The sequence below is a fragment of the Mobula hypostoma genome, chromosome 28 (genome assembly GCF_963921235.1).
Source record: "Mobula hypostoma chromosome 28, sMobHyp1.1, whole genome shotgun sequence".
NCBI classification, from domain to species: domain Eukaryota; kingdom Metazoa; phylum Chordata; class Chondrichthyes; order Myliobatiformes; family Myliobatidae; genus Mobula; species Mobula hypostoma.
In genome coordinates, this window is record NC_086124.1 from 28499262 (window position 1) to 28514361 (window position 15100).

At 52.8% G+C, this 15100-nt stretch overlaps 1 protein-coding gene across 1 annotated transcript; it reads left to right on the plus strand.

Annotated features, from left to right (window-relative positions):
* The first annotated feature begins 465 nt into the window (after positions 1-465).
* Positions 466-13723, plus strand: ndufb11 (NADH:ubiquinone oxidoreductase subunit B11). Its single transcript, XM_063034654.1, has 3 exons — positions 466-712; positions 9373-9503; positions 13533-13723. The coding sequence occupies exons 1-3, from the start codon at positions 503-505 to the stop codon at positions 13660-13662; spliced, it is 471 nt and encodes a 156-aa protein (XP_062890724.1). The 5' UTR covers positions 466-502; the 3' UTR covers positions 13663-13723.
* Positions 13724-15100: the final 1377 nt, after the last annotated feature.

Below are 15100 nucleotides of genomic sequence, written 5' to 3' on the forward strand. Positions count from 1 at the left end.
ATCACGGCTTCAATTGGACAGAGCGGCTATCTGTCATTGGAACGGCGGGGCCAGGGCTCGGTGCCACAAGCGGCCAATGAAGAGCGACCAAAGGGCGGGTCCGGAGGCAGAGCAGCGACAGATTTTGCCGACGATTGGACAGCGGGGCTGTCTGTCAGAGAAGACTGCCTCCACGGAGTACTGCCGAGTCGTCTATTGGGAGAAGCGCGTTGTCTATCACACAGTCAAGCTGCAAAGCGAAGGCGTCCATTGGATGTATAGCAGGGAGGGAGGCGGGAATAGGGGGAGAAATGTCGCGCCGGGTCCCTGCGGCCATTGGTGATCGGGGCTGTCTGTCAGAGGTTATAGCGGGGTCGGAAGTATCTCCGCGATGTGGATTGGAGAGTGGGCCTGTCTGTCATTGAGGAGCTGAGAGAGGAGGAGGCGGGCAGAGCCAGTAGATTGGAGAGCAGGGATGTCAGTCAGATTGAGGGCGTGACGAAAAGCGGCGCGTCAGGGCAAGATGGCGGCGCGGAGTGTTGCTCTGTTGAGGTGGCTGGGGAGCTGCTATTGCAGGACTGGGGCTGGGGCTGGGGTGCAGGCCTTGGTTCCCCGCCGGGCCCTCGGACACTCTCCTCGCGATGAGGCTACATCCTCCATCGTAGTCCAGGAGCCCGTCCTTGGTGTCGGGCATGGAGACGCTCCGCATCGCGAGGTGAACCTGTTTGATAAGGTGAGGAGGCGCCAGCTGGACGTTCCGGGGTGGAAGGGAGCTGGGGGACTTCACTGTGTGTCCGACCCCGGGAGTGTGTGATGGGACGGTGTGGAGGGAGCTTCACTCTGTGTCTGACCCCGGGAGTGTGTGATGGGACGGTGTGGAGGGAGCTTCACTCTGTGTCTGACCCCGGGAGTGTGTGATGGACGGCGTGGAGGGAGCTTCACTCCGTGTCTGACCCCGGGAGTGTGTGATGGGATGGTGTGGAGGGAGTTTCACTCTGTGTCTGACCGCAGGAGTGTGTGATGGGACAGTGTGGAGGGAGTTTCACTCCGTGTCTGACCCCGGGAGTGTGTGATGGGACGGTGTGGAGGGAGATTCATTCAGTGTCGGACCCTGGGATTGGGGCATAGAAAGATGTCAAAAGCTGGAGCATGATTAGAGGTTCAAAATCCCATGTGTCTCCACACTGTCCTCCACATTGTCCTATCACACACTCCCGGGGTCAGACACAGATTGAATTTCCCTCCATGCTGTCCCATCACACACTCCCAGGGTCAGACACGGAGTGAAGCTCCCTCCACACCGTCCCATCACACACTCCTGGGGTCAGACACAGAGTGAAGCTCCCTCCATATTGTCCCATCACACACTCCCAGGGTCAGACACGGAGTGAAGCTCCCTCCACGCTGTCCCATCACATACTGCAGATCAGGAGCGCTGACAAAAATGGTGTGATCCAGGTAGGGGATGGATAGTTGCACATATGGAGGACAATGCCATTTTCTCCACCCCTTCTGGGGGTGTGGGGTGCAGAGGAAACTGGGGTAATGGGACTGCAGCTTGTTGTCTTGAAATGTGGTGGGGAGCCATAGTTCGTTGCTGGGTCAGAGGCAAAGACGACTGGGACACAGGGGGAACAGTTGACCTCGTGTTGGAGAATTCAGTTGTTCATTGAAGGGGAACCCAAAGTGTTTTTCCTCCAGATTCTGTTGGGCTTCACCCCAGCAGCAGGGGCAGCCAAGGGCGTCGGACTGGCGCAGGAATGGGGAAGGCAGTAGCAACCAGAGTTGCAGATTAAACTCTATGAACAGAGTGGAAGGGATCCACTCTTTTTTTTAATTTTTTTTTTTGTTTTTTTGTTTGATTAGGCCTTTCAGTATTCGGTAGGTTTCGGTGAGATCCAGAATCTGGTTATCACTGACGTGTGTTGTGAAGTTTTTTGAATTGTGGCTGCTGTGCAGTGTAAAGGCGTCGAAATTGCTGTCACAGACTAGTAAAACATTGCAGGGGAAAAGTAACGATGTCGTGTTCTTGGACGATTCAGAAATCAGATGACAGAGGGGAAGAAGCCAAGAAGAACAGCACTTGGACTGGGACACCGCAGAGGTTCTGGCACAGGCAAACACGAAGCAGGCAGAGAATTTTTAGAGGCGTTCTCCTCTGATAACCCCATAAACAAATGTATCAAAATAAATGCCATCTACGAACCCATGAGGGCCAAAGAACACGAGTCAATAGATTAGATTTAGATTAGATTAGGTTCAACTTTATTGTCATTTTGCCGAGCACAGATACAAAGCCAATGAAATGCAGTTAGCATCTAACCAGAAAAGGAAAGAATAGTGTTATTTACAAAATAACTACGAATAAAAAGTAAGTGACAAATATAAAAGTACTGAGACAGTACAATATGGGTGCGATACTGCATAGCGCTGTGATGAGAGGTTCAACAGGGTCACAGCCTCAGGGAAGAAGCTCTTCCTGTGCCTGCTGGAGCAGGAGCGGAGGCTCCTGTAGTGCCTACCGGATGGGAGGAGAGTAAAAAGTCCATGGTTAGGGTGAGATGCATCCTTGATAATGCTTTTCGCCCTGCCCAGGCAGTGTTTATGGTAGATTCAAGATTCAAAAAACTTTGTTGTCATTCTAACCGTACATCAGCTCTGCGCAGGGCGGAATGAGACAGCATTTCCCAGGAACAGTGTAATCATAACATAACAAACGCAACACTAAATAGTAAACTTAACAATAAATAGTAAAACACAACAGCCACATGTCAGTTAAAATCAAGTTATAAGTGTCCAAAGCAGAGTCAGGTGGAGCAGCTATTTAGCAGTCTGACTGCCTGTGGGACAAAGCTGTTTAGTAGCCTTGTGGTTTTAGTTTTGCTGCTCCTGTAACATTTGCCTGATGGCAGAAGAACAAACAGTTCATGGAGAGGGTGTGTTCTCAATGGTGGGCAATTGGGTGCTGATAATCTGCTGGGCAGTTTTCACCACCTGCTGGAGTGCTTTGCGGTCTGATACGGGACAATTGCCATACCACACTGAGATGTCGTTGATGAGTATGCTCTCAATGGTACAGCGGTAAAAGTCCGTCAGTATCCTGGGACAGAGGTGAGCTTCCTTGATGCTTTGCAGGAAATAGAGGCGCTATTGCGCCTTGTTGATCAGGATGGAGGAGTTCAGGGACCAGGTGAGATCCTCGGAAATGTGGACACCAAGGAATTTGAAGCTTCATACACGCTCCACTATAGCTCCGTTGATGTAGATGGGGACGTGAGTGTGACTCCTGGCATGCCTGAAGTCCACAATGATCTCCTTGGTCTTCAGGGTGTTAAGGGCCAGGTTGTTGTCGGCACACCACGCGGCCAGGTGCTGGACCTCGTCCCTGTAGGCCGTCTCATCATCCCCTCTGATCAGGCCAACCACCATGGTGTCGTCTGCAAACTTGATTATGGAGTTAGAACCATGTACAGGAACGCAGTCATAGGTGAAAAGGGAGTACAGAAGAGGGCTCAGCACACAGCCTTGAGGCACGCCGGTGTTCAGGGTGAGAGTGGAGGAGGAGAAGTTGTCTAACTTAACTGATTGGTGTCTGTTAGTCAGAAAGTCCAGGGTCCAATTGCAGAGGGATGAGCTGATACCAGGTTGGTGAAGTTTGGCGATCGGCTTGGAGGGGATCACAGTATTGAATGCCGAACTAAAGTCAATGAACAGCATTCTGACGTAAGAGTTGGGGCTGTCCAGGTGGGTCAGGGCAGAGTGAAGTGCCATGGAGATGGATCCTCTGTTGACCTGTTGGTTCGCTAGGCAAATTGATGGGGGTCCAGGGTAGTGGGCAGACAGGATTTCAGATGTGATAGAACCAGTCTCTCAAAGCACTTTGCAATGATGGGGGTGAGTGCAACTGGACGGAAGTCATTCAGGCCCGTGGCAGTGGAATGCTTCAGCACTGGCACGATGGTGGCGATCTTGAAGCTTGTGGGGACAACTGCCTGGGCCAGGGACAGATTGAAAATGTCCGTGAAGACCCCGGCCAACTGCCCTGCACACGGCCAGGTATTCCATCCGGACCAGCTGCCTTCCGTACACTCACCCTGCTCAGGGTGGCACAGACATCAGAGGTGGAAAGTGAGAGAGGCAGTTCACCAGGTGGGAGATCCGCTTTGAGGGTGACCTCCTTGTTCTCTCGGTCAAAGCGAGTGTAGAAGTAATTGAGCTCATCAGGGAGGGAAGCAGAGCTGAAAGGGGGCACAGTACTAGGTGGTTTGAAGTCTGTAATGACCTGTATGCCATGCCATGTGCGCTGGGAGTCCGAGGAGTTGAAATGCTCCTCAATTCTCTGTTTGTATATGTGTTTAGCCTGAGAGATTCCCCTCCTCAGGCTGGCCCTGGCTGAGCTGTAAGTCTCCCGGTCTCCAGACCTGAAGGCTGAATCTCTGGCTTTGAGCAGTAAGCGAACTTCTCTGTTCATCCATGGTTTCTGATTGGAGAAAACTTTTATTTGTTTTAGAATTGAAAGGTTCCCCAAAGGTTAACTTGCAGGTTGAGTTGGTCAAATGGAAGGCAAATGCGATGTTAGCATTAATTTCAAGAAGACTAGAATATAAAAGTGAGGATGTGGGGTTGAGGCTTCGTAAGGCACGGGTCAGACCACACTTGGAGTATTGTGAGCAGTTTTGGGCTACTTATCTAAGAAAGAATGTGCTGAAATTGGAGAGGGTCCAGAGATGGTTCACAAGAATGAGTCTGAGAATTAAAGGGTTAAGTCCTTCCGAGGGGTCTCAGTCCAAAACATCAGCTGTACTCTTTTCCATAAATGCTGCCTGGCCTGTTGAGTTCTTCCCGCATTTTGCATGTGTTGCTTGGATTTCCAGCATCTGCAGATTTTCTCTTGTTTGTATTTTCTTTCTGTTTAGTGTTGGGCTCCTTTTATAAGAAAGGATGGGGAGGGGAGGGTCCAGAGGAAGTTCATGAAGATTATACCGGGAATGAAAGGGTTAACATGGGATTGTTTGATGGCTCTGGGCCAGTACTTGCTGGAGTTTAGAATGACCGGTGATCTCTTAGAAACCTATCAAATATTGAAAGGGCTGGATAGAGTGGACAGGGAGAGGATGATTCCTATAGTCGGAAGCCTAGGAGCAGAGGGCACAGCCTCAGAATACAAGGATGCCACTTTAGAACAGGGATGAGGAGGAATTTCTTTAGCCAGAGGGTGGTGAATCTGTGGAATTCATTGCCACGGACAGCAGTGGAGGCCAAGTTATTTAAAACGGAGGTTGATAGGTTCTTGATTAGTAGGTCCATCAAAAGTTACGGGAAGAAGGCAGGGGAATGGTGTTGAAAGAGATGATAAATCTGCCAAAACGGAATGGCTGAGCAGACTCGATGGGCCAAATGGCCTAATTCTGCTCCAATGTCTGTCTGCTATCAGTGAGGCGGGGGGTGTTCAAAGTTCAAGGTATATTTGTTATCGAAGTACGTGTATGTCAGCACATACGACCCTGAGATTAATTTTCCTGCAGGCACACTCAGTTGCTAATTGGTTCGTTATCGCCAAATGTTCAAAGTGAATAGGAAATCGTGTGGAAAGCGTGTAGCTCAGGTGGGTGATGGTTGAGTTGTTCTCCGATCTTGGCCATTTACGTGCAAGGGTTTCGTCACCGTACAAGGAGACATCGTCGGTGCGTCAATAGCCTTCGATCTGGAAGATAGGAGCTGGTGGTGTGTGCTGTCAGGCGTTTGTATCTGCTGCCCGAGGGGAGAGTGTCTGGGGCCGGTAGGAAGTAGACAGTGTAGACAGAGTCCATGGACGGGCAGGCTGGTTCACAGCTTCTTGCAGTCTCAGAACAGCTGCCTTTCGGTGAAGATGGTGTGCCTGTAAAAAGTTGGTGAGGGTCATTGGGCAGGTGCCAAATTTCCTTACCCTTCCTTAGAAGGAGTTAAGATGTTGGTGAGCTTCCTCAGTACTGTCACGTACCCCGTGACGGGTTAAAGAACCAGCAGAAATGGAAAACTCTTTGGAGTCCAGTATTACTATTAACTAATGGTATTTATTAGTAACTACGCAATACAGTAATATACATGCAGATAAATCAAAACAGATTAGCAATGATTATATATAAATAAGTATATCAGTAAGTGTGGAAATATATGAAAACCAAGCTTCTTCAAGTCTAGGGGTAACTAGATAGTCTTATGATGATGAGTAAAGTTCAGTTCAGTTCATGGTATTGAGATGAGTAGTGATGGAGAGAGAGAGATTTGAGTCTTCAGGTGAGCTGACACCATCAATCTTCCCGTTGTCCTCCAAATTCCTTTAGAAGTCACCGACTGTGACCACAACAAAAGGAGACCGTTCTTCTGTGGTGGAGCTATCAACCCAGGCCAGGGTTGGACGCACAAATAACTCCCCACCGGTCACACCCTCTCCACACTGCGAGAGCCGCTGATCGATCCGCCAAAAACCCACTTTTTCTGTGAGCACAACAAAGCTCATTCATTGTCCAAAATCACATGTCTCAGGTCTATCATCTGACCTTCTATTTATCTCCCCGTACTGAGTACCAACCGTCATTCAAACAGCTCCTCCCTTCTCTGTCTTTAAAAATGTACAAGCAGGCGATGTCCTTGGGAAAGTATAAACAAACTGTGAGCAGTCTTCATCTCTCTCTCTCTCTTAAAAACAAGATGTCGGTGTTAAATAACTCTCTCTCTCTTTTCAAAAGCACAGTTCATAGGGGTAATCGAGCACAGTTCATTGGGGTAATTCAGGACCCTGTCACGGTACGCAAGTGGTGAAATTAAGACGAGGGAGTTAAATTCTTTGTGGAGAGTATGTAGTGGGGGGGGGAATGTTTTCTCCCTCCATGGGAGAGCGGAAGCCAATTTCTCCACCCCTCCTCCATAAGTCTGGCTGCAAATTGTTCCAAATCTGAGGGTGATGGGGGTCTCCCCTCCCATTCCGCCGTATACCCAGGGGCTAATGTGTGCTCTCAATACATGACATTGAGGTTGCCCATCCCACCCTGAATGCTCCTCCATTACTTATGCCAGGGTAAGGGGGGGGGGTGCGGAGGAGAAGCATTCGTGTCAGAACTACAGGAATCTTAGGTCAGACACCGCCAGGTTCAGGGACAGTTGTCACCCCTCAACCATCAGGCTCCTGAGGCAGTGTAGATAACATCACTCACTTCAACGGTGGACTAACACTTCAATAGCATGCGGACTCATTCTCAGAACTTTACAACTCGTGGTCTCTATTATTTATTTACTTTTTGAAAATTGTTTGCAGATGTTGTCTTTTGCACGTTGGTTGTTTGTCAGTCTTTGTGTATAGTTTATCATAAATTTTATTTATTTCTTTATCTGAAGGTAGTATATAGTGATATACACTAAGTGGCTACTTTATTAGTTACCTCCTGTATGTTTGTGGTTTTCTGCTGCTGTAGCACATCCACTTCAAGTTTTGACGTGTCCGTTCAGAGGTGCTCGTCTGCACGCTACTGTTGTAACCCATGGTTATCAGAGTTACTGTCGCCTTCCTGTCAGCGTGTACCATCCTCCTCTGACCTCTCTTATTAACAGGGTGTTTTCACTCACAGAACCGCCGCTCACTGGATATTTGTTTTGTTTTTCACTCCATTTCTCTGTAAACTCTGGAAACTCAGCAGTTTCTGAGATGCTCAAACCACCCCATCTGGCACCAAGAATCATTCCACAAAGTCACTTCGATCACATTTCTTCCCCCATTCTGATGTTTGGTGTGAACAACAACTGAACCTCTTGACCATGTCTGCATGCTTTTATGCATTGAGTTGCTGGAACGTGATTGGCTGATTAGATATTTGCATTTGCAGGTGTACTTAATAAAGTGGCCACTGAGTGTAGACTTTGATAATAAATTTATTTTGGTTTTGAAAGCTGTTTGCCTCCAAAGTCCTCAGCTGGTAACCCCCTGTAATTTTCCACCATCTTCTCCACTGCCTATCACCACTCTTCTGGCAGCATCTTCAGACTAGTACACCCTGCTTTGAGCATTCACGTCTAAATCCTTGATCTTAGCGGCAAGTAGTAAAGGTCCCAACCCTGACCCCCATGTACCAGACACAGGCCTCCAGCCCAGGAAACAGCCCTCAACCACCACCTTCTGCTTCCAACCATGGGAGTCCAATCCACTGCCTCCCCCGGGATCTAACGCTAAGATCTGGATGATGGAATTGACGGCTTTGTGGGTGATGCAAAGATAAGCGAATGGGCAGGTAGCATTGAGTCTGCAGATTGGGAGAACCGGCAGATGGAATACCGTGTCGGGAAGTGTATGGCTGTGCACTTTCCCAGAAGGAATAAAAGTGCAGACTGTTTTCTAAACAGGGAGAAATCAGGGGTGCAAAGGGACTTGGGAGTCCTCATGCAGGATTCCCTGAAGGTTAACTTGCAGGAAGGCAAATGCAATGTTGGCATTCATTTCAAGAAGACTAGAATATAAAAGCTAGAATGTAATGCTGAGGCTTTATAAGGCTCTGGTCAGACCGCACTTGGAGTACTGTGCGCAGTTTTGGACTGCCACCTGCCAGGGTCCAGTGGAGGCTCACGAGAATGATTCCAGGCTTCATTTAAGGGTTAGTGGTTGATAGCTCGGGGCCTGTACTCGCTGGTGTTTAGAAGAACCGGGGGGGATCTCCTTGAAACCTACCGAATATTGAAAGGCCAAGATGGATTGGACATGGAGAGGATGTTTCCACACTGGGACGTCCCTTTAGAACAGAGGTGAATACCTTTAGCCAGATGGTGGCGAATCTGTGGAAATCATTGCCAGGAATGGCTATGAAGGCAAAGTCACTGGGTACATTTAAAGTGGATGTTGATAGGTTCTTCATCAGTCGGGGCGTCAAAGGTTACGGGGAGAAGGCAGGAGAATGGGGTCGAGAGGGATAATACATCAGCCATGATGGAATGATGGAATGGAATCAATGGGCTGAATGGCCTAATTCTGCTCCTATGTGTTCCGGTCTCTCCAAGTGAGCTGCTCCCTCTCCTCATCCCTGGATCAGACTCACACACTGGGATTATCGTGGCCATTCTCCATCTCCCTGGGTCAAGCCTGAACTGGGAAAACTGTGCCTATCCCCTCCCCCACCCCTTTATCTTTCCCCTCACTGGTTTTTCACCCGGCACCTACCAGCCCTCTCCTTCCCACCCTCCCCCCACCTTCTTTATAGGGCCTCTGCCCCCTCCCTCTACAGTCCTGACAAAGGGTTCCGGCCCGAAACGTTGACTGATTGTTTCCGTGGATGCTGCCCGATCTGATTTCCTCCAGCGTGTTGTGAGTGTTCCTGTCTCTGTATTGATCCCTTCTCCCTGCTGTCTGACGTCCACTGCTTCCCGTCACAGAACCCGGAGTACCACGGCTTCAGCGCGGACCCTGTGGTGGACGTGTGGAACATGAGGCTCGTGTTCTTCTGCGGCGTCTCCGTGGCCATCGTTATAGGCTCTGCCTTCGTCCACTACTTGCCGGACCGAGGGTAGGTGATGCTCGTTCTCCATCCCGACGTCCACTCCCTCACTGACTGTCCCGAGGTGAGGCGCTCCCTTCTCACCAAGTGTCCACAGGGGGTCTCTCCTTGCCGCCCCCTCCCACCACGAGGTGCCCGCTCCTCACCGCCCCCTCCCACCACGAGGTGCCCGCTCCTCACCGACCCCTCCCACCACGAGGTGCCCGCTCCTCACCGCCCCCTCCCACCACGAGGTGCCCGCTCCTCACCGCCCCCTCCCACCACGAGGTGCCCACTCCTCACCGCCCCCTCCCACCACGAGGTGCCCGCTCCTCGCCGCCCCCTCCCGCTCCTCACCACCTCCTCCCACCACGAGGTGCCCACTCCTCACCGCCCCCTCCCACCACGAGGTGCCCACTCCTCACCACCCCCTCCCACCACGAGGTGCCCGCTCCTCACCGCCCCCTCCCCTCCCACCACGAGGTGCCCACTCCTCACTGCCCCCTCCCCTCCCACCACGAGGTGCCCGCTCCTCACCGCCCCCTCCCCTCCCACCATGAGGTGCCCGCTCCTCACCACCCCCTTCCACCACGAGGTGCCCACTCCTCACCGCCCCCTCCCGCTCCTCACCACCACCTCCCACCACGAGGTGCCCACTCCTCACCGCCCCCTCCCACCACGAGGTGCCCGCTCCTCACCACCCCCTCCCACCACGAGATGCCCACTCCTCACCGCCCCCTCCCCTCCCACCACGAGGTGCCCGCTCCTCACCGCCCCCTCCCACCACGAGGTGCCCGCTCCTCGCCGCCCCCTCCCGCTCCTCACCACCTCCTCCCACCACGAGGTGCCCACTCCTCACCGCCCCCTCCCACCACGAGGTGCCCACTCCTCACCACCCCCACCCACCACGAGGTGCCCGCTCCTCACCGCCCCCTCCCCTCCCACCACGAGGTGCCCACTCCTCACTGCCCCCTCCCCTCCCACCACGAGGTGCCCGCTCCTCACCGCCCCCTCCCCTCCCACCATGAGGTGCCCGCTCCTCACCACCCCCTTCCACCACGAGGTGCCCACTCCTCACCGCCCCCTCCCGCTCCTCACCACCTCCTCCCACCACGAGGTGCCCACTCCTCACCGCCCCCTCCCACCACGAGGTGCCCGCTCCTCACCACCCCCTCCCACCACGAGGTGCCCACTCCTCACCGCCCCCTCCCCTCCCACCACGAGGTGCCCGCTCCTCACCGCCCCCTCCCACCACGAGGTGCCCGCTCCTCACCACCTCCTCCTGCCAGGAATATTCGCCGCCAGCCACTCCTGCGGCACCGAGCTCCCTGGTCGCCGTCCACTCCCGCAGCCGGTCGGTCCCTCCTCAGCCCAGTACGGCCGGATGCAGGCCTCCATTTTGCAGTCCCGCACCAGATCGCGCTCAATGGCACTCCACCTGCTGCTCTCTGTAAGACGACAGTTGCCGGTCACAGTTGGTAGGGTCTGTCACTGTGCATGTGCTTGTTTGCTGAGACAAGGCTTCACAGTGTTAAGTCACGGATATAAAAATAGCGATGACCTCAATCACCGTCTCCCAGAAAAAGAAGCTGCTCCCTCATTAGGTAACCAGGTGTGCCGGATTCAGTCAGACAGAGCTGTTATCCAGAATATTTCTACCAATAATACAGGCAAAAGCATCAGACCCCACCTACCCTTTATAACATTGGGTCACTGTGTAACACCAGGGGACGGGTCTGTCACTGTGTAACATGGGGTACAGTACCGGTGGGGACGGGTCTGTCACTGTTAACACCGGGGTACGGTACCGGTGGGGACGGGTCTGTCACTGTGTAACATGGGGTACGGTACCGGTGGGGACGGGTCTGTCACTGTGTAACACTGGGGTACGGTACCGGTGGGGACAGGTCTGTCACTGTATAACACCGGGGTACGGTACCGCTGGGGACCGGTCTGTCACTGTGTAACACCGGGGTACGGTACCGGTGGGGACGGGTCTGTCACTGTGTAACACCGGGGTATGATACCAGTGGGGACGGGTCTATCACTGTATAACCGGTACTGGATATTATTCGGGATGCAGTCCCCTGATGTGCCAGCCTGTTCGTGGTTAGGACACCCTGCAGTTTGTCTCCTGAGCTATGGGTTTGTAAATGTGCACGTGTCGTCCCTGGCCTAGTTCTTGCCCCAGTTGTGCCAACGCATGAATTGTCTGTGAGGCTGGAGTGCTATGTGATTAAACACCGTTCCTCTGCTGTCCTTTCCGTTCACGTGTTCTTGTCCAAGGCCTTTCGCCTGTCCGTGGGTCAGGGGTGTGACGTAACTCCATTTGACCAGTGCATGCACTCCACATCGGCCGCGTTATCCCATCTCACCTCCAACATATCCACAAGTCCGGCGGGTGACGGAATCTCTTCACTTGTGTCAGGAGTGTGACCGGACACTTCCCACTTGCTTGGGTAGAGTTAGTCCACGCACACTGCATCAGTCACATTACCTACCCCCATCTACAAGTCAGGAGCGTGATCGGACTCTCCCCACTTGCCTGGGCCAAGTGTTTATCCAGCAACTCCTGAAACTGCTTTTCCCCCTTTCTACCCCTCACCCTCTCTGCTCGCCATCCCCTCCCTTGCCTATGAACCCTCCCCTCGCTAACCCCCCTTCTGTTCCTTCTCCCCACTCGCCTTTTCACTCCCTCTAGCCCCTCACTCCCAACTTCTGCCCAAACAACCCCCCCCCCACAGGCATTAATTCAGATCCCTCACCATTTCAGTAACTTCTCTTCCCTGATGTCCTCTCACTAATTGTCTCCCCGCTGATATTAATTAGCTATTTCTCTGCGGCGGGGAGAGCGTCACTGAGACGGGGAAGGGTGTAGGGTAGGGAGAGGGTCACAGAGACGGGGGCATGGGGAGGGAGGGGGATATGGAGTCTGGGGTTTAGGGTAGGGAGAGGGTCACAGAGATGGGGGCATGGGGAGGGAGGGGGATATGGAGTCTGGATGGGGTTTAGGGTAGGGAGAGGGTCACAGAGACACGGGGGCATGGGGAGGGAGGGGGATATGGAGTCTGGAAGAGGTGTAGGGGGTGGGGGGTTATGGAGTTGGGGAGGGATGTAGGGTAGGAAGGGGGGGTCACAGAAACAGGGAGGGGCATGGGGAGAGAGGAGGGTCGCAGACAGTGAGTGGTGGTTACTGAGACTGGGGGGGGGTGTAGGGGAGGGCGAGGGCCATGGAGACGGGCAGGGCTGTGAGGGAGGGAGTCATGGTGATGGCCAGGTGTAAGGGAGGGAAAAGGCTTCACAAAGACGGAGGGGTGGGGTGAGGTGAGGGGGAGAGAATCACGGAGACGCTCTCTGCCTCTTTTCCCAGTATCTGTTGCTGTTCCAACAGGAACTGCGGACACATTCCCCAGGAGATGATAGGTCTCTGTGTTTAGCTGATAATGTATTCAGCTTCCTGAAATAGCTTCCTGAGGTGGTATTTTTATATCCTGATATTGCTGTAATGTGTCTCTGCATCTCTGCTCTCCCTGCACAGCCCGATATCTCCCCAGCAGCTTCCCACCCCTCCTGCTCCCTGTTGTCCCTCTCTAGGCAAGTTACTCTCCCCCCCCCCCGATGCCCCCCTCCGGCTCCCTCAACTATTACTCCCCCCCGTTGCCAGTGCCCCCCTCCGCTATTCCCCCCCGTTGCCAGTGCCCCCTCCGCTATTCCCCCCCGCTGTCAGTGCCCCCTCCCCACTGTTGTCCCCTCCCTGCCATTCCTCCCACATAGTCATTGCTCCCACCCCCACCCGCAACTCCCAGATAGCCACTCTCTGGGTTGAGGGTCTCTCCCGTCCACCCAGAAGGTGTGACGGAGGGATTGAGTGGATTTCCCCGCTCCCTCCCCGGTTCTTTATATGGTCAATCGGGCGCATCCTCCTTCCCGAGCCTCCTCTGCCGTCAGCGCTCACCTCCAGGCGCCCGAACCGTAAGCCGCCTCTCTCCCACCACCACCGCCAACCCTCTCACCCTGTCAGCACTAAAGAATCTTCTCCCTCTCTCTCCCCACCCTCAGGATGCGGCAGTGGGCCAGGAGGGAGGCAGAACGACAGCTGAAGCAAAGAGAAGCCGAGGGGCTCCCAGCCATTAGCATGAACTACTTCAACCCGGACAAGATCATCCTCCCTCCCGAGGGCGAGGAGTGAGGGGAGGGCCAGTCCTGTCCTTTGACCGAGCGTGTCACTGCTGATAATAAAGTATTGAATTACCTCAGTGTTAGTCCTGTCTCACTTGGGCTGTCGAACACGCGGTACGGTTGTTGGTGTGGCTGTGCACGGTACAGTCGTCCGGTGCGCGGTACATTCGCTGGCATGGCTGCCCATAGTACAGCCATCAGCACAGCTGTGCACAGTACAGTCGGTAGGCACGCAGGACAGTCGGCAGGTATATAGTACAGACATTAGCATGGCTGTGCACAGTACAGTCGTCAGGCACACAGAGTTGCCGGCTCAGTTGTGTGTGGTACAATCGCCAGGCACGCAATACAGCCATCAATATAACTGTTGTACAGGTATTAAGCGTGCTGTGCGGTTGTGCATAGCTCTGACTGTAAATAAGACAGTCCACTTCACTATTGCAGTATTACAGGTTTGTCAGTCTGACCCAGTGACTGTCAGTGATCACATACTGGGCTGTGACCGTGTGAATGGGTCTGGCTGTTGGACATGGGTGGGGACGTGAATGTGTGGCTGACAGTGAGATGGCTGATGAGACTGTCTCACTGGGTGGAAGACCAGTGTGTACGTGATTGTGACACCAGAGGTGTTCCTCTGTGTGTGTGTGTATGTATGTGTCTGTCTGTCTCTGTTGTGTGATTACGAGAATCAGGTTTCATATCACTGGCGTAGGTCATGAAATTTGTTAACTTTATGGCAGCAGTACAAAGCAATACAGGATAAATAGAGGAAAAAAGCTGAAATACAGTAAATATATATCCATTCAATAGTCAAAATAAGTCGTGCAAAATAACAGAAATTTTTTTTTAAAGTGTAAGGTAGTGTTCACGGGTTCAATGGCCATTTAGGAGTTTGGATGGCAGAGGGGAAGAAGCTGTGCTTGAATCTCTTGAGTGTGTGCCTTCAGGCTTCTGTACCTCCTTCCCGACTGTAACCATGAGAAGAGGGTGGTGGGGGTCCTCAATGATGGACGCCTTTCTGAGACAGCGCTCCTTGAAGATGTCTTGGATACTATGGAGGCTGGTACCCACGATTCTGCAACCTACTTCCATCCCGTGCAGTCTTCAGTTGACAATCCAAATCTCCTTGGACGCCTGCTGAAATATAGCCGCTGTTCTGCCTTTAAGCTGCATCAATACATTGCATCCAGGTTAGGTCCTCAGAGATACTGATACCAGGGAACTTGAAACTGCTCTCTGACCCCTCTATGAGGATCAGTTTGTGCCCCCTTGTCCTACCCTTCCTGAAGTCAACAAGCAGCTCCTCGGTCTTCCCCTTCTGTCCGTGATTAAGTGTTGCGTGAATGCATAATGCGTGTTGGCTTGCGTACGTGGCTGTGTGTATGGACCGTGTATGTGATGCTTTACTACTGTGCATGTGTCTCCTTAACGCAAGCTGGGTGTAAAAT

Excerpts from the sequence above, each read along its gene's own strand:
- ndufb11 (XM_063034654.1), top strand. The coding sequence starts at position 503 with ATGGCGGCGCGGAGTGTTGCTCTGTTGAGGTGGCTGGGGAGCTGCTAT. Across the intron at positions 713-9,372 it reads AGGTGAACCTGTTTGATAAG|AACCCGGAGTACCACGGCTT; the intron begins GTGAGGAGGCGC and ends TTCCCGTCACAG. Across the intron at positions 9,504-13,532 it reads CACTACTTGCCGGACCGAGG|GATGCGGCAGTGGGCCAGGA; the intron begins GTAGGTGATGCT and ends CCCCACCCTCAG.